This window comes from Onychomys torridus, chromosome 9 (genome assembly GCF_903995425.1).
Source record: "Onychomys torridus chromosome 9, mOncTor1.1, whole genome shotgun sequence".
NCBI classification, from domain to species: domain Eukaryota; kingdom Metazoa; phylum Chordata; class Mammalia; order Rodentia; family Cricetidae; genus Onychomys; species Onychomys torridus.
The window spans coordinates 58082372-58106713 of NC_050451.1; the positions used below are offsets into that span (position 1 = coordinate 58082372).

The 24342-nt window shown below is 49.7% G+C and overlaps 1 protein-coding gene across 1 annotated transcript; it reads right to left on the reverse strand.

Moving 5' to 3' along the window:
• Positions 1 to 167: 167 nt before the first annotated feature.
• Rhobtb2 (Rho related BTB domain containing 2) lies at positions 168 to 20958 on the reverse strand. Its single transcript, XM_036199184.1, has 10 exons — positions 20417 to 20958; positions 16065 to 16266; positions 15148 to 15251; positions 13660 to 13845; positions 11707 to 12725; positions 11310 to 11428; positions 9199 to 9349; positions 3785 to 3873; positions 3005 to 3110; positions 168 to 2874 (listed from the first exon to the last, which is right to left on the reverse strand). Exons 2-10 carry the CDS (start codon positions 16254 to 16256, stop codon positions 2657 to 2659), a joined length of 2184 nt encoding a protein of 727 aa, XP_036055077.1. The 5' UTR covers positions 16257 to 16266; positions 20417 to 20958; the 3' UTR covers positions 168 to 2656.
• Between the last annotated feature and the right edge of the window lie 3384 nt (positions 20959 to 24342).

Sequence of the window (24342 nt, forward strand, 5' to 3'; positions counted from 1 at the left end):
GCAATGTGCCTACATGCAGATGTTGGAACTGTCCATCAGGGTTTGCTGGGCACTGGACCAGCCCCAAAGTAGGTATATGTTTCACCACCACATTTGATGCCCTTTCTTTGACTTCCTTGGAAACATGTTGGTAACGTAAAATAAATAAAACAAGGCATGCCATTAGGTACAAAATACTCATGTATTATGAATTCATGACCAAATTAAATATGAAACCTTATATAAAAAGGTGTGGGGTTTTTTTTGTTGTTCATTTGTTTTTGCCCCCATCCTCTAAGACAATACTGAGTGACATAGTCCAGGGGAGCTCATTCTTCTGTCCCTGCCCACCCTGACAGGGGGGCTTGCATGCCAGAGACTTGCCCCCCACTGGATTGTCTCCTGCTTCTGTCTCCCTGGATCCAGAGCACCCATGGACTGAGACTGTAATGTATACCTCCCCTTTCCTGGCTCACTCAGCCCCCCTGGGTGGTTCTACTAGGCTGGAGGGCTCCACCTGGTGCACACTGGCTCTGACAGCTAGGGGGTGGGGTGGGAGGGGGGGGTCCCTGAGGGGTGAACTGGCCTGGCTAGGGCATGGTTTTCCTTGGACTTCCACCAACTCCACAAATCTTCACTTTCTCCCACTGGCCTGTCCCTTTCCATCCTCATCACTAGTGAATGCCCAGGCTGCTCAACTGGGAGACCCAATTCCCCCTTGCTCCTTAGGACTGGACTCTACTTATTACCTGCAGCTCCCAAGAGATGTACCCCTAACTTTGTCCTCAAAGGAAGGTGTGAGAGGCTGCCTGCCTTTCCGGTGCTTACAGACTCCTCATCTTCCCGCTTGAAGCCATTTAGAGCTTGGCTGCAGGAGGGCGCACTAGCCAGCAGAGGGCAGCACACAACACGCTTCCCCCCTCCGGCAATTCCGGAGGACTTGACCAAGAGGCAGCTGCAGTCTTGGTGGGTCCAGGCACAGACTCCCAAGTTCGGCACTCTGGAAGACCTGCTACTGCCTGTTCCTCCTGACAAGGCAAGATCAGAACTCTAGGTCCTGGTACCACACAATTGGAGGGTTGCCTTTGCTTCCGGGTTTGCTTTAATCTCAGACCTAAGCAATCTATCTAGGTCCCAGAGATCAGTCAGTACTTCCTACTGCCTCATGGGACTTTACCTCCTAAGTCTAAAACATGCTAACAGGTAGTGAAGTATGGATCACAATTAGGAAATGGAAAGGGTCAACTGAGGCCTAGTGTTTGTTCCATGGGGGCTTCAAGTTATTGTGCTTTCTCCAGTCACCCAGATTCTTCTCTGGACTAACATTTCCTTTCCGCCCAGCTCTCCCCTTTATCCTCAGCCAGAACCAGGGTGAGTTGTGTGACCTCTTCTCCAGTGTGTCCTTTCCTGGCATTTAATCCCTGCCAAAAGCCTCCCACTCCACCCACCCCATCCCCGAAAGCACATGCTCCGTGCACATCCTGTGAAGTCGCCCTTGGAAGAGGAGGCTAGCCTTTATCGAGATGGAAAACGTCCAAAGCTACTTAAGCTCGGAAGCCAAAACCTTCCCTGCAAGCCTGCAACCTATAACCATCAAGCCTTGGGCAACAGCAGCCTCAGATATGGAGGGGACCAGTCCTCTCCTGAAAGGCATTGGAGTGGCTGGTACTACTGACCCTTCATAGCCACATTATTATAGAGGCCTCCTTGGGCTTTGTAAATGTATTCCCTCCAGGGTCTCTTTTTGGAACTTCATTCTTTCTTGGGGGGAAGGAGGGGTGCCCAAAGGATAGAGTGGTCTTGGTGGTGCTTTTCTTTTGAGTTTGGTTTTCATTTGTTGGGCTACTTTTGCCTCACCCCATAAAAAGCAGTGCCACCCAAGAGACGGGGGAAGAGGCCTAGAGAAGCATGGATTGCTGAGCACAGAACCCACCCTTCCTCCTTCTCCTACATTCCTGTCCAAATGTGAGGAGTGCAGGAGGGGCGAAGTAGAAGGCTCATTGTACTGCCTCCAAACCTGAACCCTCAATCGATGCTGCCGCCCACCACTAGGTCTGTCTGCATTGCCCAAAGTAGCCCTGAAAAGATGCTAGCGGGATGCAGTTTACTCCATTCCCCTCCCCCTCCCCAGCAGCCACATCTCCCGGTGCAGAAGCCTTGATGTGGGGCTCTGCAGACTTCTTTCCCACCCTGACTTCTCAAGCGGGATCTGAGTGAGCCCATAGGACCATGCTCACAAAATACTCGCAACCCTCAAGTTTGTTGGTGGGAAAACATGACCAGCGCCTGGGGAGGAAGCTGCCTCCCCGGCCAAAGCAGAGACCAATACAGACAAGCCCATGTACAGGGAAGCTTTCTTCCGTTGACTCTATTGTCAAGTCCAGAGAGAGAGAGAGAGACTATCAAGAGCTCCGAGTTCTTTTCCTGCTCCCCACCTCGGAGCAGATGCTTCCCTGCCCTGCCTGGAATTTGTAGGTGGACCCTGTTCGGATCTGCAGGGTCTGGTGGCTCCTCTTGGCCTGAGCCATATTGCCTGGTGAGAACAGCTGTGCCCTTAGGGCCCTGGTTAGGTGAGTTCCCTCGTCCCCTGTCGGGTGGAGAGGATGATAAAGAAGAGCAGAAGGGATGAGGGCTAATGAGGACAACAGCAGCGGGATCCGAAGAGGGTGGCGGCATCTCAGACCACGGCCGAGGAGGAGGACGGCGATGCCGCGCCCGCCGCTGAGGAGGACGGTGATGAGGGACTGTTCCAGAACAGCCACCGCCGCTTGGGCTGCCTCCGCAGGTGCAAATAGTCCTCTTTCTCGCGTTCCTTCCGCGCACGCTGATAGTGATCCTCCTCTTTCAGGTACCAGACCGGCGGCCACCGGTGCTTCTCGAAGTACTCCTGGTTTTCTGCAGCGCAATGCAAAGGGTGCTGAGTTAGCGGGGTAGGCCCGGGTCAGCACGAAGCCCACTCCTGCCCGTGGTCCAGGTTAGCTCCTGCTACATACAGAAGCTTGCTGGGGCTGGCGCAGGGGCTCACCTGGGGACATGGCCTTCATGTCCCGTGGGAACTTGCGGCACACGTTGTTGTAGTTGGTGCAGATGTGGTGGAGACACCAGTCGGCCAACTGATAGGCACAGTGGAACTGTGAATGGTACAGAAACGCATCCCGGTTGGAGCAGGGTCTCCGCATAGAGGCCTACGGGGCAGCCGCACTGGGTAGTGCCCGCAGGTGCTCTGCAGTCATAAAGGGCCCACCCTCATACGCGAGCTAACCCAGAAATTGAGGAAGACAATGCGTGATATGGGCTCCTAGGCCCTATTACCAACCCCACAAGTGCCTTCCAGCATCCGTGCTACTGATATCCTTGTCCCACACGCCCTTCCTCTGTCATCTGTCCTCCTCAGCTCTTAACCCCACCCAGTGCCCTTCGCCTCCCATCTGCAGACAAAACAGTCTGCGCGAAGAAATGGGCAACCAAGTTTAGAAAACCTGGCACCAGCCACACTCAAAGACCAAACCCCTGGCACTGTGACTCTGTTTGGCAATAAGGAGGCAGGCACTTAACTACGGAGAGGGCATCCTCAGTACCCCCTAGATGACTCCAGCCCTATTCTGGGGTCCCCTCTGATGTCCTGTGGTGTCAGCCCCTCTGTCTTTGCAGATGTCCAAAAGTTCTCTAGTTGCTTCCTGGTATGTAAGATGATATAAACTCTACCCAGCTGGCCAGCCAAGGCTGTCCACTATCCCAACCATCACCTCCCAGAACCCTATCCTCTGCCTATGGGCCTTGTCAATCTCTTCCCCTGCCACGATACCTGGGCCAATTCCAGGAACACAAGGACGTCCCCATCGATGTCCACCATCATCTGGGTTGCTTCCATCAGCCCGGTCACTGTGTACTGCTCTGTGACACACACATACAGCCAACAATCAGCTGAAGAAACATGGCAAAGGATCCGCACTGCTTATGTTCCCTCCATGTCGGGATTGTTACAGGGAAGGGTTCGAACTGGTCAGGCCATGAATAAGTCCCAACGGGCCAGAAAGTCCAAGGGAGACTTTAAGTTTATGCCTGTTGGGGAGAATCAGGCATGAGGGTATGACCTCAAGTGGGGGAGGGATAGGAAATGAAGAAGATGCTGAGCTTACTAGGAGGTCCTTTTCAAACTACATATGTCCTGCTATATAATCTGATATGACAGAGGGTCACAGTATTAGCCACTGATGAAGAGGGCCAGAAGCCTCGTGCTTGCTGAAAATGAAAACAGCCTAAGAACTCTGATCTAGAACTGTGGGTTAAACCTAGTTACTTATAGTAGTTTAAAACTTTACTAACAAATGGTGCATGCATCTTCCAGTTTACATTAAAACATTTACATGGAGGAAGTAAACTCCCTTGGTCCTGAATTTAATTCAAAGTATCAGAATAAACCCATGAGGTGTTTTGCCCTTAAAAGATGAATACTTTTTTTTCCAGCTCCTCCCTCAGGAAAGACCCCGGAACAGGAAGTATCACAAGACCAGTGAGCATTTCCATTGTCAACTCTAAGAGACCAGGCCTTTCAGCATGTACAGCCCCAGGTCATCACCACAGAGAAACCAGGGTGTTTCGGAGAAATGGCTGATTCCAGGTCTGAGACATAAAGGTACAGGGTGGAGCTAGGACATCTTTTCATTCCAGACAGGAAGGAAGCCAAGGGCTCCAGAGCAGACCCAAAGAGACTGCTATTGGTTAAAGTACAGTATTTGAACTTCATTAAGAATGAAAGTGTCGGTGCATGTCTACAATCCTAGCACCGGAGGATGAGGCAGGAGGACCAGGAGTTCAAAGCCAGCTTAAGCTACATAGCAAGTTCAAGGCCAGCCTGGGCTTTATAAGTCCCTGTCTTAAAAACAACAGCAACAAAAAAGAATAAAAACATTTAAATGAAACCAATCAAGTTTGTACATGATAATATTTTAAAATACACAGACACAGCCAGGCGGTGGTGGCGCACGCCTTTAATCCCAGCACTTAGGAGGCAGAACCAGGCGGATCTCTGTGAGTTTGAGGCCAGCCTGGTCTACAGATCCAGAACAGGCACCAAAGCTACACAGAAAAACCCTGTCTCGAAAAACAAAAACAAAAAAACAAAAAAACCACACACACACACACACACACACACACACACACACACACACAAATTGGTCACCCTCAAGGCTGGAAGGAAAGAGCTATATCTCAAAAATTTATACATCAAAGGAAAGGACCAAGTATTACTGTCTTTCCTACAGAAACTCAGTTACGAGGTAACCAAACAGTAAGTGATGGGTGTGTCTCGCTTGGGAGAAGAAAGAATGGCTGAGTTGGGATAGTGTCTTTTTGCAGCAGCCAATTAGTTGATAAATCTAGGCAGTGATAGTTAAAAGCTGATAAAACCACACACACACAGACAGAGAGAGAGAAAACCAGGCAAACCATCTCTTGAAGAAGAGAAATAACCTATTGGGCAGTTGTTTTTTTAAGTGCACCAGGATCTAGATCCTAAATTGAATAGCCAGTTTACAAGAAATAGGCTGGGGAGAGGATTATATTAGCTACACCATGAACCTGGAATTGTGGGACTGGGGTGATATAGCTCAGTTGGTAGAGTACTGGTCTACCATGAAGTCCCAGGTTCCATCCCAGTACCACATAAACAAGGTGTGGTAGTGCATAACTATAATGTCAGCATTTATAAGGTGGAGGCAGGAGGATCAGAGTATGAAGCAAGCCTAGCCTACAGAAGGACCCCTTCTCAGAAAAAAAAGAAAGGAATGCAATCAGTAATAATCTAGACCACAGGAAACTGTAAGACCAAAAGACCAGAATAGGGCTGTGAGATGGCTCAGGAGGTCAAGGCACTTGCTGCCAAACCTGACCACTTGAGTTTGATCCCCAAAGCACACAGGATGAAGGAAAGAACCAACTCCCAAAAGTTGTCCTCAGAGCACCACACATACACACAATGGATAAATAAATAAACAAACAAATAAATAAATGTATAGGCCAGAGTTGGAGTGGGCTGGCTACTTTTTGTCAGCTTGATACAAACTAGCGCCAGCCTGGGAAGAGGGGTGGAGCAGGCTTTCTTCTGGGCTGCCAACCAGCTCTAAATCACGACACGGAGACTTAATACTAGTTATGAATGCCCAGCTTTAGCTTATGCTTGTCCTACTAGCTCTTATAACTTAAATTAACCTGTTTTTCATCATCTACATTTTGTCTCAGGGCTTTTTACCCTTCTTTCTGTATGTCCTTCTCCGTGTCTAGCTGGCTGGCAGCTGCCTGGCTCCAGGCGGTCTCTCCATCTTTCTCCCTTCTCCTCTCCTTCTTCTCCCGGGCTTAGACTCCTCCTATTTATTCTCTCTGCCCACCAGCCCCGCCTATCCCTCTCCTACCTAGCTATTGGCCATTCAGCTTTATATTAGACCACTCAGGTGCCTTAGGCAGGCAAGGCGAAACAGCAACACATCTTTACATAGTTAAACAAATGCAGCACTCCTTTGCAGAGTTAAAATAATATTCCACAATAAGGGACCCTCAGTCCAGGATTTGCCTCCATGAGACTGGCTGTGGGCATGTCTGTGGAGGTGTTTTCTCCATTACTGATTGGTGAGGGAGGGCCTAGTCCACTGTGGGCATAACCAATCCTTGTAAGGTAGTCCTGGTTATATAAGAAAGCAAGCTGAGTGAGCTTCAAAAAGCAAGCCAATAAACAGCACTCCTCCATGGTCTCTGCTTCAGCTCCTGCCCTGGCTTCCCTTGATGAGGGACTGTAACTTGTAAGCTAAATAAACACTTTCATCCCCCAAGTTGGTTTTGGATATTTTTTTTCTTTTTAATCACAGCAGCAGAGAGCAGATTATGACAGCTTTTGTTTTTCAACAAATAACTTTAGGAAGATTTTTTTTTTTTTTTTTTTAATGAACCGATTCAATGAAATTCAAAAGATGACACAAAAATGAAACCAAGCCGGGCATGGTGGTGCACCCTTTAATCCCAGCATTCGGGAGGCAGAGGTAGGCAGATCTTTGTGAGTTCAAGGTCAGCCTGGCCTACAAAGCAAGTTCCAGGACAGTCAGAGCTGTTACATAGAGAAAGTGTAAGACCAAAAGAGTAGTGGGCCGCGTGGTTTCCTCAAGGGAGAAGAGAGGAAATGTAATGGGATTAAGGGGTGGGAACTTCTGGTGTGGCCAGGGAGATTCAAACTCCTGACATCCATCAAGATTAAAAAAGGATTTTGCTATATAATTCATTAAATGGAGCATACATTCACTTATTTGTGTTGTATTTAACAACAAACAAGTTTAAGTATGAAGGGATAACTTCAGAAAATGTAAATGGCTTTATATTCACCAACTGCATCTCCCACAGACCCTTAACCAGGCGCACAGTCATGTTTTAGGTGCCCATTTTCTGAAGTTCACAGATCATTTCCGGGTAAAGTAATTAGATGTTACTTTCTGCAAGGCCTTCCACAGGCAGGGCAGTTTGACATTTTAAACGGCAGCCATGTGAAAATTACCTATGTGAGCTTCTCCAGCTTGCTTCCAATTTCTGCCCTAATGAAAAGAATCCTAGAAAATATCTTTATGGGTTTAGTTTTTCCCTGAAGTAATTTCTTTAGAGATCTTCTTTTGAAAATAGAATTACTACATGTCAGAATTTGAAATGTTATGGCCTCTGGAAAGATCACACCATTTTCCATGGGCACCAAAGGGTGCTGTAACTATAATTTAGAGATGTAGCTGTTACTCCCTCTGAAAGTCCCTCTTGCCCCTAATTTAGGCCACTGGACTCCCCCTATAGGCCTGGCACTTAATATTCTGTCCTAATAATGATGTCTGCCTTCTTCCCATGACTGACATGTCCCCTCTAAATCCTCTCTCATCACAGACCTGCTATCTCCCTGGTGTCTGCCATGATCTTTAACTGCCCAGGGTTCCAGTTTTGGCACTGGCCCTTGCCTGTCTAAGTTCTAAGGCTCTCCTCTCTGCCCTTTCCTGGCCTGTCTTGACCTCAACACTAACACCACATCAAAGTCAACAGCAACACAAGCACCAACCCCAACATCCATAGAAGCTGTCTGCCTGGCCTGCCTGGGTCTCCTTCTTTAGATCCTCTTCCACTGAGGACCCTGGCTGCCTCCTGCTGCATCTCCCCATTGCCCACATCTCTCTTTGCCTTGAGGGCTTCTGGGATTGGCTCGTTTTAAAAGCTGAGCTATGGTTCTCATAATGTCTCCTCTCTCCCTCTCTGCCTCCCCCTACCCCGTGTGTGTGTGTGTGTGTGTGTGTGTGTGTGTGTGTGTGTGTGTGTGTTGTGTTGTGTGTGTGTTTGTTTGATAATAGGAACTAAACCCAGGGCCTTTCACAAGAAGGCAGGTACCACCACTGAGCTACATCCCCATCACTACCCACTTTCTTTGAGACAGGGTTTGCTAAACTGCCCGGAATAATTAAACTTCTTCTGTAGCTCAGGTGAAACTTGAACTTAGGCTCCTTCTGCCTCTGCTTCCTGTTAGCGCTGATCACAGCCTCTAGTACCAGGCCCAGCTTACACAATCCTCACAAGGAACTATGAGGGGTTAGTCGATGTTTGCTTTATGTTTCTGGAAGAAGGAAGACAAGGGAAAGTCAAAGGAGAGGAAGAAGAGAAGAGCAGGAAGCTGACCAGAAGGAACACACAGCAGAAGCAGAAATATGTTCTAGTCCTTCTGACTTCTTGACCTTGCCCAAGTGAAGGTCAAAGTGTCATCTCCTGTAAAGACCATTTTGTGATGTCATGAGACCTCCAAGGTGACCCCACCAAGACCAACACACACTGCACATCTATGTCCTCAGGAAAAACCTACACACATCAGCAGACTGAATTCTTTTTTTTTTTTTTTTTATGAGCATTTGGGTTTTGTCTCCATATATATCTGTGTGAGGGTGTTGGATCCCCTGGAACAAGTTATAGACAGCTGAGCACTGCCATGTGGGAACTGGGAATTGAACCTGGGTCCTCCTGCAAGCCACCAGTGCTCTTAACCACTGAGCCATCTCGCCAGGCCCCAGCAGACTGAATTCTAAGAGCATTTTTTTTCCCTCAGCATCCCAGTCTGTCCCCAAGAGGAGAGAGGTAACAAAAGATACATAATCACTCCCTGGGGTCTCCATGAGCTTGCCCCAGGGAGGTCCCTGTACACTGCAGTTAGTTAGTTACCTGTGAGGGCCACCAAGTGCGGTAGGCAGAGGCGGTTGGCCAGGACGATGAGCTTCATATCATCCAGGTCCGGGCTGGAGGTGAACATGCCCGTGTAGAGGTACTCCAGCACAGCCCTCATGCAGCTCTTGCTTGTATACGGAAATACCACCTAGGGTGGGAAGAAGCAGGCAGGTGGCCTGAGGTCTAGGGTGGCCCAGAGCACCTTGGTCCTGGCAGTTGAAGACCTAACTTGGTGGGCCAGTCTCCCCCAGCCAACTAGCTTCCTGGGTTGTTCCTGAATCTGCTTAGGGAACCCCCAGAACCTTGGCACCGAGCCTCGGCGACCTGACAGCATTAGTGAGTGGGGCTTTCGTGTCTTCTAAAGGGACCTAGATTCTTGGCATCTTCCTGATGCCACTCTGGCAGGGAGGATGCTTGAAGGGGCCATTTGGGTCAGCTACTCCCCTGAGCCCCCGGTGCTTGCAGGAATAGCTAAAGTGGGCTACAGAATGAGCAAAGGGAACCAGCTGTCTGCTCAGCGCTGCTGCTTTGGGCCTCTGGGACCTCTTCAGAGCGGCAGGGAAACAAAAACTGCCTTCTCATCAGATGCGAGTCTCTCTGGACTTGCTGGCAATCGGGTGGCACTTAAAAATGTGTCTACGGTGCTGAGAAGTGCCCAGGGCACACAGGCCCCTGAGGCTTCAAAGAATCCTGGCCCCATATCCTGTATACCCAACTCCTACTCCCCACTTCAGAGACCAGTTCAGCTCTTAACTATTCTGCTCGTCTTTCCCTGTGCACTTCCTTTCCAGAAACCTTAGGGCGCTCAGATTCTAATTCACCCAGCGTGATCGCAGATTGCTCTTGGTTCAGTTTTTCAGTCAAGGCTCTGATGAGCATGGTCTAAGGGGTGGGAACTGGGGTAGGGGGCAACAGGGGTACCTGGCAGTTGTCAAAGACCATGTCCCTGCTCTCCAAAGAGATTACAGACCAGCTGGGAAAACCTCATGGGGATACTTTGAATTTTATACATCTGTACAAAGTAGAAAATGTGAACTAGAAGATGGAGTGATGGACAACTGGTGGGTCCAGGAGGCAGAGATGATGGAAAACACCAAGAGCTGAGTCTGGGCTGCTCTGCTAGTCTGGCGGGGGATGGAAAAGAGGGATTAGATTCAGGAGAACATTTCTAAGGGCTCGTCACCAAGCCCCTTCTAACTCTAGCCTGAGTTGGTACCCGAGAGGGTGGCAAATAAGGAGGAAGAAGATGGGTCAGCTGAGGATGGGCACTGATCAGAGAGAAAGGGGTCTGTATTCATTATGTGCTTTTATATTCTGTATTTGATGCTCTGACACCTCGAGCCTGGCTGGTCCTTTCCAGCCTTACCAGCCAGGTCCTGGAGCTAGCAAAGGAGCCTGCAAGTGGGCTCCCTGTACCACACTCACACCTCAGTCTACCATTTCCTGCCACAATCACCCCAGAGCCGGGTATCAGACAACTAGGATCCCTCCACCTCAACTTCTTGGCTGACTCTTGATCTTCTCTGTGTGGCCGCACAGGTGCATTCCCCCTCCTTGGGATCTACATCAAACCCCTTTTCAATGGCATTATCTCAAAAGACATTATCTCCAACAGGTCTCCCCATAGCTCAACAATAATAAAAACCTTCTCTGCAGACACTGCTGCCTTCACCCTGGAACACAGAGTTTTCTAGTGGTTCTACATGTCTCAGGGAAGCAACAGAATGTAATTAAGGAACCAAGGAATTGTCAATCCTGAGTTCTAGACCTACCCTCTTTTTTCCTAGTTATATAACTTTGTACAAGTTGCATAACTTCTCAGGACATCCCTTTCCTGCATATAACAGGTTCGGTTTGCTAGGTATGTCTGGATAAATCAAATGAGATATATACGGGAGAGCTTTCCAAACTACTAAGATACTGTAATTCCCTCCCCTGGGATATTGAAGAATTCTTGGCTACTTGCAGCATCTCATAAACTTGTCTTGAGTCCATCACTTTGCTTAGAACATGACCAATGCTGAGGAAAGTACCATTAACTGATGCTGTCTCAAGTTCAAAGATGTAAATATCTCTCCCATTCTCTCCCTTCCCATCTCCAGCCTCACCTCCCTGGTAGAACTCTCCACAAATGGCCCCCCAAACATGGCAGCCATCCAGTCACAGCTGGAAATCAGTAGGGGTTTATGGGCGCTGATGGTCCCATCATCCAAGATGAAGGTCACATCTGTCCAGAAGGAGAAGAGGCATCGTGTAAAGACACAGCAGATATGCTGGAGAATTAGCCCCAAGGGCAGTCACTGGGTCCTGACCACCCACCTGACTTCTGGAGCCATAGGATAGGAGTAACAGGATGTAGACAGCCAAGCTATTGGCCCGAGAAGAGGACAACCACATTTCCAGGGCACTGGGAGCTGAAGCCAACTCCCAATATTATGGTGATAACCCAGGCCCCTCAGAAAGCTTTCTAGGGAGAACCCCTTGTCTTCTAAACATGCCCCATACCTGAGAAGGTGCCCTTTGCCAAGCACTCCTTAACCCGGTTTGTCCGACGGACATGGAAGGCCTTGGTGATCTCCTGATTCATGAAGGCCTCGTTGTTGAGAATGTTGGCCACCATCATACGTAGATCAAAGACTTCTAGCAGCTCGGCAATGTGGGCGATGTGCATGAGGTCCCGCTCATTTTCACCCAGCTCCCCTGTGTACAGATACTTGAGAACAGCCCGGAAGGGTCCTGGCTGAATGGAGTTATCCATCTTCACCACAACCATCAGCCGGGATTTGAAGGTCAGAGGATCCTCTGCCATCTCTTCCTGGATACTCACAAATGCTCGGCTCCAAGAAGAAAGCACACGCCCCCTGCCTGGCAGGTACCCTGTTCCATTACCCCTTAAGATCCCATCACTGGTTGAAGCCCGGAGGCCAGCAGGACCAGAGGCCCCAGCCTCATCCACACTCTCACACACATCAAAGCTGGCTGCCCGAAGTAGGAAGTCCCGCCCATGGTGGTGATGGTGATGATGGTGATGTTGCTCAGGGTGGCTCCGGTGGTCCTCTGGGCGGGGGCCCCCTGGCCCTGAGGGGCCCCCCAACTCCTCCTCGCTCAGGTCCATGAGGAACAAGTCATAGAATTTAGAGGAGGAGGTGGAGAGGTAGATCTTGTGGGCAAAGATGCGCACGCGCTCCTGCAGCACCAGGATGACATCGGCACAGAGCGGGTCTTCCAGGAGGTGGGCGGGGCACTCCTCACTGCTGGAGGGGGGATCGGGCACCACGATGATGGGGGGCGGCGGCTTGGGGGGCAGGAAGGGTGCTTGCAGTAGGGGCCGCTGCACATTGCGCAGATGAGATTTCCAGAACTGCAGGTGGCGACGGGAGATGAGGGCAGCCCGGATGGCGTTGTCAAAGACGTCCTTGATACCAAACTGGGCCACCACGCTGGTCTCGTAGTAAGGGATCCCCAGCTCCTTGGCCACTTCCCGACCCTTCTCTGGCGGGAGGATCTCATTGGGCTTGATGGGCCTGAGGTGTGGGAGAAGGGAAAACAAGCTTGTGTTGGGGGTGGGGGGGGTCCGGCCATTCTTTCCCAGGCATCTGCCCTTTAATCTACTCACAGATGTCCCTTGCTGTCCGAAGGGGATCAATTCCAAGACCCCCCTCAGATTTCAAACCCCTGGAAACTCGAGTCCCTCATATGAAATGTCATTGTAGTTATATAGCCTGTGCATACCCCTGCTGTTCTTTAAATCTCTTCTAGATTATTTATGCAATGTAAGTGCTATGCTATAGCTCAGTGTTTCTCAACCTGTGGGTCACAACCCATGGGGGGCAGTCAAACGACCCTTTCACAGGGATCGCCTGAGACCATCAGAAAACACAGATGTTGACATTATGATTCATAACAGTAGCAAAATCACAGTGATGAAGTAGCAACAAAAGTAATTTTATGGTTGGGGGTCAGCACAACTTGAGGAACTGAATTAGGGGGTCGCAGTGTTAGGGAGGTTGGGAACCACTGCTATAGTTGTTAGCGTGCTTTATTTAGAGGATAATGAAGGGGTGAGGGGAGTCTGGACATTCCCATTCACGTTGGCTGAACCCACAGATGCAGAGCTCATGACATAAAGAGTCAATTGTGTTGGCATCACAAAATTATAAGACCCTTTCATACAAATATTCTCACACACATCTTCTCCTCCATGTCATTCTTCACAGAATATAGCACCAGACGGTTCCCACAGTGGTATACAATGACACAGAAGGATGAATGAGTGAGTAAGTAAATGAATGACTGAATGAATGATTAAGCATGCTTGTTAATGACTCTGATGTGAATTTGCTCCAAATGGAAGGAGAGATGTACGGGCTAGTGGGACTCCTTTAGGGCTGAGCAGGGAGTCATAGCGACGCTCTGTCCCCATCCCCCTTCCCTCTCCCTGAGCACCAGCACCCCTACCTAGCCAAGGGTCTCCTGGCCCTGTTAACAGCTTCCAGATCAGCATAGCGCAGGTCCAGCTGGCAGCCCACCAGAATGACAGGAGCGCGGGGGCAGAAATGCTTGATTTCTGGGTACCACATGGTCTTGACATGGTGGAGGGAATTGGGGTTGGCAATGGAGAAACACAGAACCACCACATCAGATCTGGGGGGGAGAGAAAGAAAAGTTACAGGCAGAGGAAGTTGGCGGGTAGTTACCTGTTAGCCGGCTCCTTGCCCCTCCACTACAGCCTACCCCTGTCTTATGGACCTACTTCCACCATCTTCCACACAACATAAAATAATCGGGACTATAATTTATGTAGGCATAGTAAAGCACAAAGATTCATTTGGCCTCATAGCTGTCTTGTGAGTTAAAAATTATAATTTTGGGGCTGGGGATATGGCTAAGTGGATAAAATTATTTCTATGTAAGCATGTTGACTTAAGTTCAGATCCCCAGGACTCATACATTCACATAAAAAGTCAAGCATGGCTGTAAGCATTTGTATCTCTAGCATGGAGATGGGGGGCAGGGGGAAGGCATCCCTGGGGCTCTCTAGCCAGTAAGATCAGCTACAACTGTGTGCTCTGGATCCAGTTAAAAACCCCTGTCTTGCTGGGTCTATGCCTTTAATCCCAGCACATGGAAGGCAGAGGCAGGAGCACCTCTCTGTGTTCAAGCTAGTCTGGTCTAAAAAGCAAGTTCCAGGACAGCCAAGGCTGTTACACAGAGAAAGCATGTTAGGGGTGGAGGTAGTAGGGGGTGGGAGGTGTCTCAAGAAAAGAAGGTAGAGAACAACTGAAGACATCCTGATGTCCTCTAGCCTCCACAGTCATACACATGGGTGCAAGGTTCCCTCCCTGCCAATTTGCACATACATGAACATGTATATGTCTATATATATATATATATATATATATACACACACATTACACACAAATTACTATATTTGACAGGCCTGGTGATATAGGCTGAATATTTGGGAGGCTGAGGCAGAAAACTTCCAGTTCAAGGCTTCCTGGGCAACAGTTAGTTCAAGGACAATCTGGACAACCAAGGAAGACCTTGTCTCAAAATAAAGTTCTTGTTTGTTTTGCTTTAAAGGGATATAGATATATATATACTGAAAACATATATATATCAGTGGTAGAGCATTTGCCTATGATGCATGAGGCTCTAGGTTCAATATCCAGCATTGAAAGAAAAAGAAAAAAAGAAGAAAGAAATGATCACCATCTCACAGTGAGAAAGTCATCCCAGAACTGCTCAGAGCCAGTAGGTTGCAGAGCTGGGACCCAAACCAGGCCTGGAAACCCAGGATACCTTCAGCCCCAGGGAATACCCACGGCCATATCTCCTCCACACTATTCTCACAGTTTCTACCGCATAGAGCTACTCAGGTCCTCAGAACAGAGTGAAAACTCTCCTGCGTGGCTCCCTGCCAGCACCTAAGGCCTCCCCTACCTTCCGTAAGCAAATCGCCGGTCTTTGTGGTGGTCTCCAAAGGTGTCCCAGAGGCGCAGGGAGACGCTGACATCATCTACCACATCTCGGGAGCGTTCTAGCACCTGGGCATGGAGGAGACAGGACAATGGTTCTCAGGGCAGATACCCGCTCAACCCTGATGGGGAGGACAGGGCTGTCCACATGGAATCTCCAGAGACTCAATGCTGAGCAGAAGCAGCAGAGACCTCAAGAGAGCACGCTTATTGCAGGAGGAGAAAATGTTATTACTTCGGCTTAATTGCACAAGACATGGTACCCAGCCAAAGCTAGATTCCTAGCCATCGGCTTACCCATTTGGGCTGGCTAGTTTTATGTCAACTTGATACAAACTAGTCGTCTGAAAAGAGGGAGCCTCCATTGAGAAAATCCTTCCATAAGATCCAGCAGCAGGAGGGCATTTTCTTAATTAGTGATTGATGGGGGAAGGCCCAGCCTATGGTGAGTGGTGCCATCCCTAGGCAGGTGATCCTGAGTTCTATAAGAAAGCAGGCGGAGTAGGCCCTGGAAAGCAAGCCAGTAAGCAGCACTCCTCCATGGCCTCTGCATCAGCTCCTGCCTCCAGGTTTCTACCCTGCTTGAGTTCGTGTCCTGACTTCCTTCAGGGATGGACTGCAATGTGGACGTGTAAGCTGAATAAAGCCTTTTCTCCCCAACTTGCTTGTGGTCCTGGTGTTTCATCACAGCAATAGAAACCCTAACCAGGACACCACTGAAAACACAAATGGTCAAAGATACCTCCCTGGGGGTGGGCTTCCTTCTACTTCATCCACCTCTGCCCCACCCCTAGGGGGCTCTCATGAGCTCCAGAGACACCAAGCTACAGTTTGAATGACATAGCATGGACCCCCCACAACCAAGGGGCCTTGGAATCTTACCTCCTGGCATACTCGATACTGGTCAATGGCCCACACTGTGGGCACATGGGTGGCAAGAAGCTGGTACTGGGTGAGGGTGGCATTGCAGGCCCGGGCACAGATGAGCCTGGTCTTGCCCACAGCGTTGTCCCCCACCACCACGCACTTGATGGTCTCTACGTTTGGCCTTTCATAATCCATGTCAGAATCCATTAATTGGGACCTGAGGGGCAGGCAAGGAGGTATCAGAACAGTTTGGCATGCTATACCCCTGAGGACCAAGATCAGTGCAAGCAGCCCTCCTCCACTGTGTCTGTGGCCTTGTCAAACATTAGAACTGATGTGGAGAGAGAAGAGTGGGCAGCATTCAGGGAAGCAGCTTTGCAGGGGCCCCTGGAGACAGGAGTTCATTCAGGCTGAGGTGTACAATGCCACCAGATGGATCGCTTATCTCCCTCTGGTCCCCACCATCCTGCAGCTGGGCTTCTGGATGAAGGCAGGCAGGCAGTCTGTGAGAGAGCCCAAGGCAGAATCTGCCTTGCGCCTGGCCCAATCCCCACTCCCCCAGAGAGAGAGAATCTGCCTGGTAGTTTCCTCATCCTCTTCTCTCCTCTTCTTCCCTGGGGCAGGAGCAGCAGCAGAGCAAACAGCTGAGAGAAGCAGACGTGGGGCCAGGTCCCCACCCCTTCCCAGCATGCTCTAATGCAGAGTCACTTTAAAATTTAATGGACATGTCAGGGCTGGGCAGCAGCTCTCCCAGCTTACCCTGTGTTCCCCTGGCCCTCTCAGATGGTAAATTTCCAAGACCCAGCCTGCTCATCTCCATCCTCCTACCCTATCCTTTTATGGGCTAGGAGAGGCTTTTCCAGCAGCCTCATTGAGGAGGGGACTTCTGTGTACCTGTAGAAGCCACAAGCCTCCCCTCCTTACTCTGGTTCTGTCCAGTTGCCCATGTGTCTGTCTTCTCAGCTCAAGACCTACTTTGAGATAGGGATGGAGGCAGCCGCTCTATGGAGGGAGAAGGATACACTGTATGGTCCATGGGCCTTCCCATCCCCTATCTGGGCTATCTGCAGCATCCCACATCCAGCTCCCAAGAGTAAGGTCTACCTCCTTCGAACCTCCTACAGAGGAAGAGGCTTAGAGCGGAAGACCCTCACTCCTCTGACTCTCTCAGGAGAAGCTACACAAACTGTCTATGTGGGAAACTGGGTCCTGGAGGAAGCTGAGGGTCAAGCGTAGCCTAAATTTCTGCCTTGGTTTCCTTGGTGATAGGCAGAGAAGGAGTATGTCCATCCCAGAGAGTAACTGATCAGATGAACAGACAGAAGGCACTTCTGTAGTTAGTGAGTTGTATCAATGGTTAAAAAGCTGAGGCCCGGGGTGGAGATTTAGCTCAGTGGGAGAGTGCTCGCCTAGAAAGCGCAAGGCCCTGGGTTCGATCCTCAGCTAAAAAAAAAAAAAAAAAAAAAAAAAAAAAAAAAAAAAAGCTGAGGCCCTCAGTTTGAGGAGACTTTGAGGACAGCCTCTCCATCGGCGTCTACCCTTCTAGAAGGGTTAACCAGGATGGAAAGGAGGTAGGGGAAGGGCAGGTGTGCTTAGGGCTATCAGTTTGCCCCTGCTCATTCCTTGCGTACAGCGAGACATCTCGGGGCTGGGGCCATGTCCAGGAAGGCTGAGTGCAGAGGAGTCCTGGAGGCTGCCCAGGCACTTTATTGCTGAGCCATCAAGACCAGAGCCAAGCCACCACCAGCAGCAGCAGCAGCAGCAGCAGCAGCAGCAGAGGAGCTCTGTCCCTGGCAGGCTGTAACTAGATGCTAACATGCAGGAATGCAGAACTGAAATGCTCAAGTAACATGGCACCTGGGGTTTGTACAAGGGGATGCAGCTCAGCAACCTAAGCAAAAAGTGCAGCAAGGACTCTTCAATGAGACTGGCTCATCCTCCTCGGAATTTTACAGGATCTGGACCCTTCCACGACAAGGGGTCCGCCACAAGCTTTGACCCAGTCTCTATGGCAACTATCTGCACCATCCCTGCTCCCTCCTGGTCCCGTCCACCAGGCAACTGTCCTAGCCATCAGCTTTCTGTTTCCTCTCCTCTTCTGAACTGAGGGCATAAAATCCTCCTTGACAGTTCCTAGTCTCAAGTTAGACAGCTGAGGGATGTGTGGGCACCAGGAAGAGTCAAGTAGGTGTGGTTTCTGCTTTATGGGGTGGATCAAAGAAAAGAAAAAATAGAGTTTCACCTATGAAGACAGAAACCCAGAGGGCAACAGAACTTCCTCCTGTGGTTTTGATTCACTAGCATGTAGGTCTGGAAGCAAACAGGAGGAGGAGGCACAGAGGAGGGGCCTGGATTCTTGGATCGAGGGGCATGTCCAAGTTAGCTGCTTTGTGACATAACACTCACACAGACCTTGTGATTTTGCTTCCAGAGTTCAGTAGGGGACAGCAAGCCAACAAGTAGGAGAGTAGTAAACACTGACCGTGAGTTTAGGAAGCAGCCTTTCTAAACTGCTATCTAACCTGAACACTCCAGCTCATCCCCTCTCTGCTGTCTCTCACACTTCTCTTAGACATCCACCAACTGGCTCTCTCTGTCTCTGTCTCTCTCTTTTTTAATCATCATCCCTGTTGCAACAGCAAGCTTCATTGTCCTATCTAGAAAGAGGCAAACCTCTTCATTTTTTGTGGACATCAGTTTCTACCTCCAGAAAATGCGTCCGAGAGTGTTGGAAGAAATTTTTTGAGTTTTGGTAAATTCATGCCAAGAGAGCCTGGGTGAAAGGAGGCATTTGTCTCCTTATGTAATATAGTATTATATAATGCTAGATTGCATATCCATATGTGTAATTATATCTCTCTTTAAGATACAGGCTGGCCCAATTAAGCCAGGAGAACTTTTTGTCTAATCAGGCCTATCTTAAATGAAGATCCTGCTCTGGATACAGCATGCCGATGTTAATATAATTTCTGCTCTAGAATATTACTCCTTTCTGCACTGCAGCTGATACATGATGACACAAACCCACTCAGTGAACTTCCCCACTGCCCCTTCTCCTCTGGCACTCTTCAGTGACTCAAGACTTTCCTTCACAATTGTCTCAGCCCATCCCTTCATGAGCCTCCTGATGGCCCTCCACCCTGCCCTGGGCATCACAACCTCCACTCCTCCACTCCTTGACAGTCCCAAGTCACTGGTATTTCCTCCCCCGACTCTTGTCCCCAGATCACCACTCCCCTCTTCACAAGCAGCCTTCTGCACAACTGCTTTCCCAGTTCTTTGTACTCTGTCCAGGACAGATCCGAAGGTGTGCTCAGATTACCCACAAACCTCAAGGGCTCCCATTCCCACCCCCGCACCCCTACACACACTCTTTGCAGAGCTCAAAAGCCCCCCTTTCCCTCCCACAGCTGATAGGAGGCTTGTTCATCTGTGGCTGGCCTAGTCTGGTTGTCAAGGAAACGACAATCTCCCTGGGAGCCTGGCTTGTCTCCTAGCAACCAATATCCCACATCCTGCATCTTACCAAAAAAAAAAAAAAAAAAAAGAAAACGTGAAAGGCAGGAAAATAGAGAAAATGAAAGTGAAAAATCAAGGAAGATGGATAGAAAGGGAGAATCGGGAGGAGAGGGGCAAAGAAAGGCTGGTTTCAGAATTAAAGGAGCTTCCACTGAGGAAGCTGACATTGTAATATGGGCGAAGGTGGAGGGGTGGATCCTCCCCACGCAGAAAACGTAAAGCAAGGCCCAAAGGGATCCTGAATGATCACGTTAACAAAAACAGGAGCCTAAATACAGGATAAACCTTTTCAATCCGAGGATACCCGAACATTAACAAACAAAGCTCAACATTCCCACCAATAGTTTGCCAAAACTCATCTGGACAGACCACAGAGGAGTTGACTTCAAAGAAACACCGCTACAACCGTCAGCGAACACCCCAATTGTACTGGCTTAAAAGATAATAATAATAATAATAATAATAATAATAATAATAATAATAATAATAATAAAAGAAAGAAAAAAGGTACACCTCTACCACTGAGCCTCTAATTTCCCCCCTGACATGCTGCTCTGCACATACAATTTTTTTTAATGAACTAAATAGGGAAGGGGGAGGGGCACGCCACGCCACGCCAATGCAAGACACATACTTTTCCCTAAAAACACCCAAGAAAGGTTAGTTTCTCTCCCCTCTGAACCCAGCAGCATCAGCAAGAGCCCAAGGGAAGAGTGGAGCCGGAGGGGGAAAGCAGGAGGGGCTCAGGCACGAGAGGGGAGGGCGCTGAAGGCTGAGCCAAGGCGAGGCGGCGCGTTTGCAGAGGCTGTTTGCAACCTGGCCATAATAGAAATCAATCATGTACTTACACCACTACATGTGACGGGGTAATTTCTAGTGTAGGGAACACATCTCTTCCTGCTAAGCACGCTCATTTTAGTAAGATGTCTGGGGTCACTCCGCGCGTGCAAGTTGGGGCGCCGCAGACGCCGCTGCTCTCGGCTGGAGATCCAACCTCCTGGGGTCCCGGTTCGGGTGCGATCAGAAACTCTGGCACAGGAGCCCAGGCCGGACCGTGGCGCGTGAGCAGCCTCGCGCGCTGCACTGCAGCCACTGCCTCTTCCGGATCAGCATCTCCGCGCGCCCCGGGCGCCCAATGTCATGGAGGCTCGTGGAGCCGGACTGCGCGCTGCCGCTCGGACCTCCGGCCGCTGGGCCGCGCCGCCGCCCGGCTGCGCTGCGGAGGTTGCAGGCGGCGCGCTGGAGAGCGAGGCGCCGGGCGAGGCCGCCGCACGCGCGCAGTCTTAGGACGCCGAGCGCCGCAGTCCCGGGGACCGCTCACGACCTCCTTTTTTCATTCACAAAAAAAGCAAAGTTGAGGGGGGTGGGGGGGGAAAAGAGAAGGAAAAAAAAGGAAAAATATCGCACCCAGAAACGGTTGCTGCGATAGGGTCCGCCCACAGCGGCGCGTGGTTGGTGGAGAGGGGAGCGAAGGGGATTGGACACCCGGAGGCCACGCCTTGGTCACGCCCCCAAGCCAGGGCACGCCCCGCCGCTCCTCTGCTGCTCTTTGAGCCCCCTCCCTTTTCCCCTGGGAGCCACGGATGGTGGCCAGAAACTGACCTGGCCAGCCTTTAAAACTTGCTGGACTCTCACGACGGTTTTTCCCAGGAGGCTAGGAAGAAACTCTGCCTGGTGCGCCTTGGGAATGGGAGTTAGAGGGCCACGGGAAGATTTTCCTCTTTCTCCCTGAATTCAGCCAAGCCTCCACCACTGGCACACATCTGCGTTTCTGCACGAGTCTTCTGTCTCCTTGGGGGTTTTTCCGAGTACCCAAGGGCCTTCCTTCCTGCATCACCCCTGCAACTCTGACTTTCGGGGCTTTTATTGAGCTTTTTGTATGGATACCTGTATCACTTTCAGAGGTTCCCATCCCAGCCTGTTGTCACAGAGAGTTCACTTCTTAACTTTGCAAAGAATGCCACGGAAATATTAGCCAGAGAAACCCTATCGAAGTCCCCTCTTAGATGCTCTTCTGTAGTCTACCATAATTCAAGCCAGATGTGGCTGTAATGCTTGGGAGGGTTAAACTGGATGATTGTCGTGAGTGCAAGACTAGCCTGGGCTACAAAGCAAAACCTTATCTCCAAACACTAAAATAAAAAAGGCTTGATTCTAATGCCATCCACCTGTTCATCAGAAGGAAGCTTCCTTGTTCAAGGCTGGTTTTGTTAGGATGGTCTGGACTGGTAGAAATTACAAATCTTGTCAATTATCTCTGGACAGTTTTTTGTTGTTGTTTTGTTTTGATTTGATTTTTGATTTTTTGAGACAGGGTTTCTCTGTGTAGCTTTGTGCCTTTCCTGGAACTCACTCTGTAGACCAGGCTGGCCTCGAACTCACAGAGATCTGCCTGGCTCTGCCTCCTGAGTGCTGCAATTAAAGGCATGCGTCACCACCGCCCGGCCTCTGGACAGTTTTTAAAGCCCAGACTGGCAAACCTCACATCTCAACTTCCTCTATCACACTTCCAACTTGTTCTTTGAGAATGCAGAGCCATTTTAATATTAGTTTATGCAAAATATGATATGAAAGAGAGATTTACTGCTCTTTCCCAAAGTCAAATTAAAAACTGAATTTTAGCCAGGTTCAGTGATACACATCTGTAATCCCAGCAGACAGGGGGCTGAGGCAGGAGGATGGAAAGTTTGAGGTCAATGTGGGCTACACAGGGAGACCCTGCCATAAACAAATACATACTCAATTTGTATTGTCTGAAACATGCCTCTTGTCTATGAGTGCGTGTGATTGAAAATTGCCTATCAGGGTATTTCTGGTAAGTGTACATTCAGGCTCACTTAATCATTGGATTGTAGGTAGATACTTTACTGTTGGCAGATGCTCCCCAACTTCCAACATCTACCCAGAGCTGGGGAGAAGGTTGACAGTGACTGGGAGTGCCATGTTCAGACTCAATCTTCATAAAACAAGTACTAGTTCAAATATGTGTTTAGGAGAAACTAGACTTTACCCAGGTATGTTCTTTCCCCTGTATTTGGTACAGAAGAGCCTCACTCCATTGTTTATACTCCTAAGAGGGACTGTTCTAAAGGAAAACACAGTATGAAACCTCTCTGGGTTCATACATCTGGACAGAGCCTCCCTCCCTCCCTGGGTCTCTCCATCCAGCTCCAAAGAGCCAGCTGGGTGCTGATGCCTGCTGGTATCACCTTTCATGTGTCCTGCAGCATGTCACTGGTGCAATGCTGAGCAGACAAACAGGACTTTCCTTTGCTAGAGGTGTGCTTCTGAGCCTGTAATTCTGCAGCCAATGCCTCTTCTCCTTGGGAGAGAAAATCAGGCTGAGTCATGGGAAGGTCCAAGATGCAGGTTTGGGGTCCAGTCTTGAGCCAATGTAAATGTCAAAAGAAGTTATAAATCTGCTCATTTTCAGGGGAGTGGCTAGGACTGGGCCAGTGTCTAGCTGGAGAGATGGCCTGAATCACCACTCCTGCCAGAGTACACAGTTCCCAGTCCCTGCTTTCAGCTTTTTTTCAAACATAGTTTTATGTCAACTTTACATAAGATAAAGTCATCTGAGAGGAGAGAACCACAATCGAGAAAAGGGGCTATAGGCAAGACTGTAGGATATTTTCTTGATTGGTGATCAAGAGGAGGGCCCAGTCCATCCTGGGGTCTATAAAAAAGCAGGCTGACCAAGCCATGTGAAGCCAGTAAGCAGCACTCTTCCATGGCCTCTGCATCAGCTCCTGCCTCCAGGATCCTGCCCTGCTTGAATTCCTGTCTTGACTTCCTTCAGTGATGAACAGTGATGTGGAAGTGTAAGCTATACACACCCTTTCCTCCCCAACTTGATTTTGGTCATGGAGTTTCATCACAACAGTAGTAACCCTAACTAAGAGAAAAAAGTGTTCCCATCACCTCACCTTTCCAGCATTCCCGGTCAGAGACCACTCAGTCCTGTCTTGACATGACAATTTTTCTCCAACTTGTACCTCCTCAGAAACAAGTGTAGCTCTTCTTCCCAGGCTTCTCTCTCTCTCTCTCTCTCTCTCTCTCTCTCTCTCTCTCTCTCTCTCTCTCTTCTCTCTCTCTCTCTCTCTCTCTCGTTTTGTCAAGCCAGAGTTTCTCTGTGTAGCCCTGGCTGTCGGGGAACTCATTTTGTAGGCCAGGCTGGCCTCGAACTCAGAGGACTGCCTGTCCCTGCCTCCAGAGTGCTGGGATTAAAGGGCTGAACCACCACTGCCCAACTTTATCTTCGCAACTTTTCAATGACAGATCCCCGAGGCTGGATTTACCCCAACAACAGCCAGCAGCTGCCAATGGCCCACTCTGTACCCCTTCCTTCAGCAGCAGCCAGCAGCTGTCACAGCAGGACAGCAGTCTCCCACCTCCATCATCTGAGCCTGCAAGCCCAGCTCTGGAGCCTGCTCTCTTTGCTTCAGGTTTCTTCTCAGGCCTGGAGTTCCTGCCCACCTCACCCTGTCTTCTCTTGGTCCTTCTTTCCCTTTCTGCCCATTTCCTGCAGCTCAGAGTCACCGCTGCCTGTTCCATCATCTTGCTGGCTAGCTGGCCATCTGCACTGCCCTTCTAGCTGGCCTAGGCACTGCCCGGCTGTGACCTCCCGTCCTTCGTCTGGAAGCAGTGCCTCACTGCAGTGTTAGGGATTCCTGCGGCACAAAGGTAGGTTTAACCCCAACATTTCCTGTCCTAGACCCCCAGCATCCCTTCCCTCACCACAGCTGTCTGTGACCTAAAATCCCTTTGAACCTGT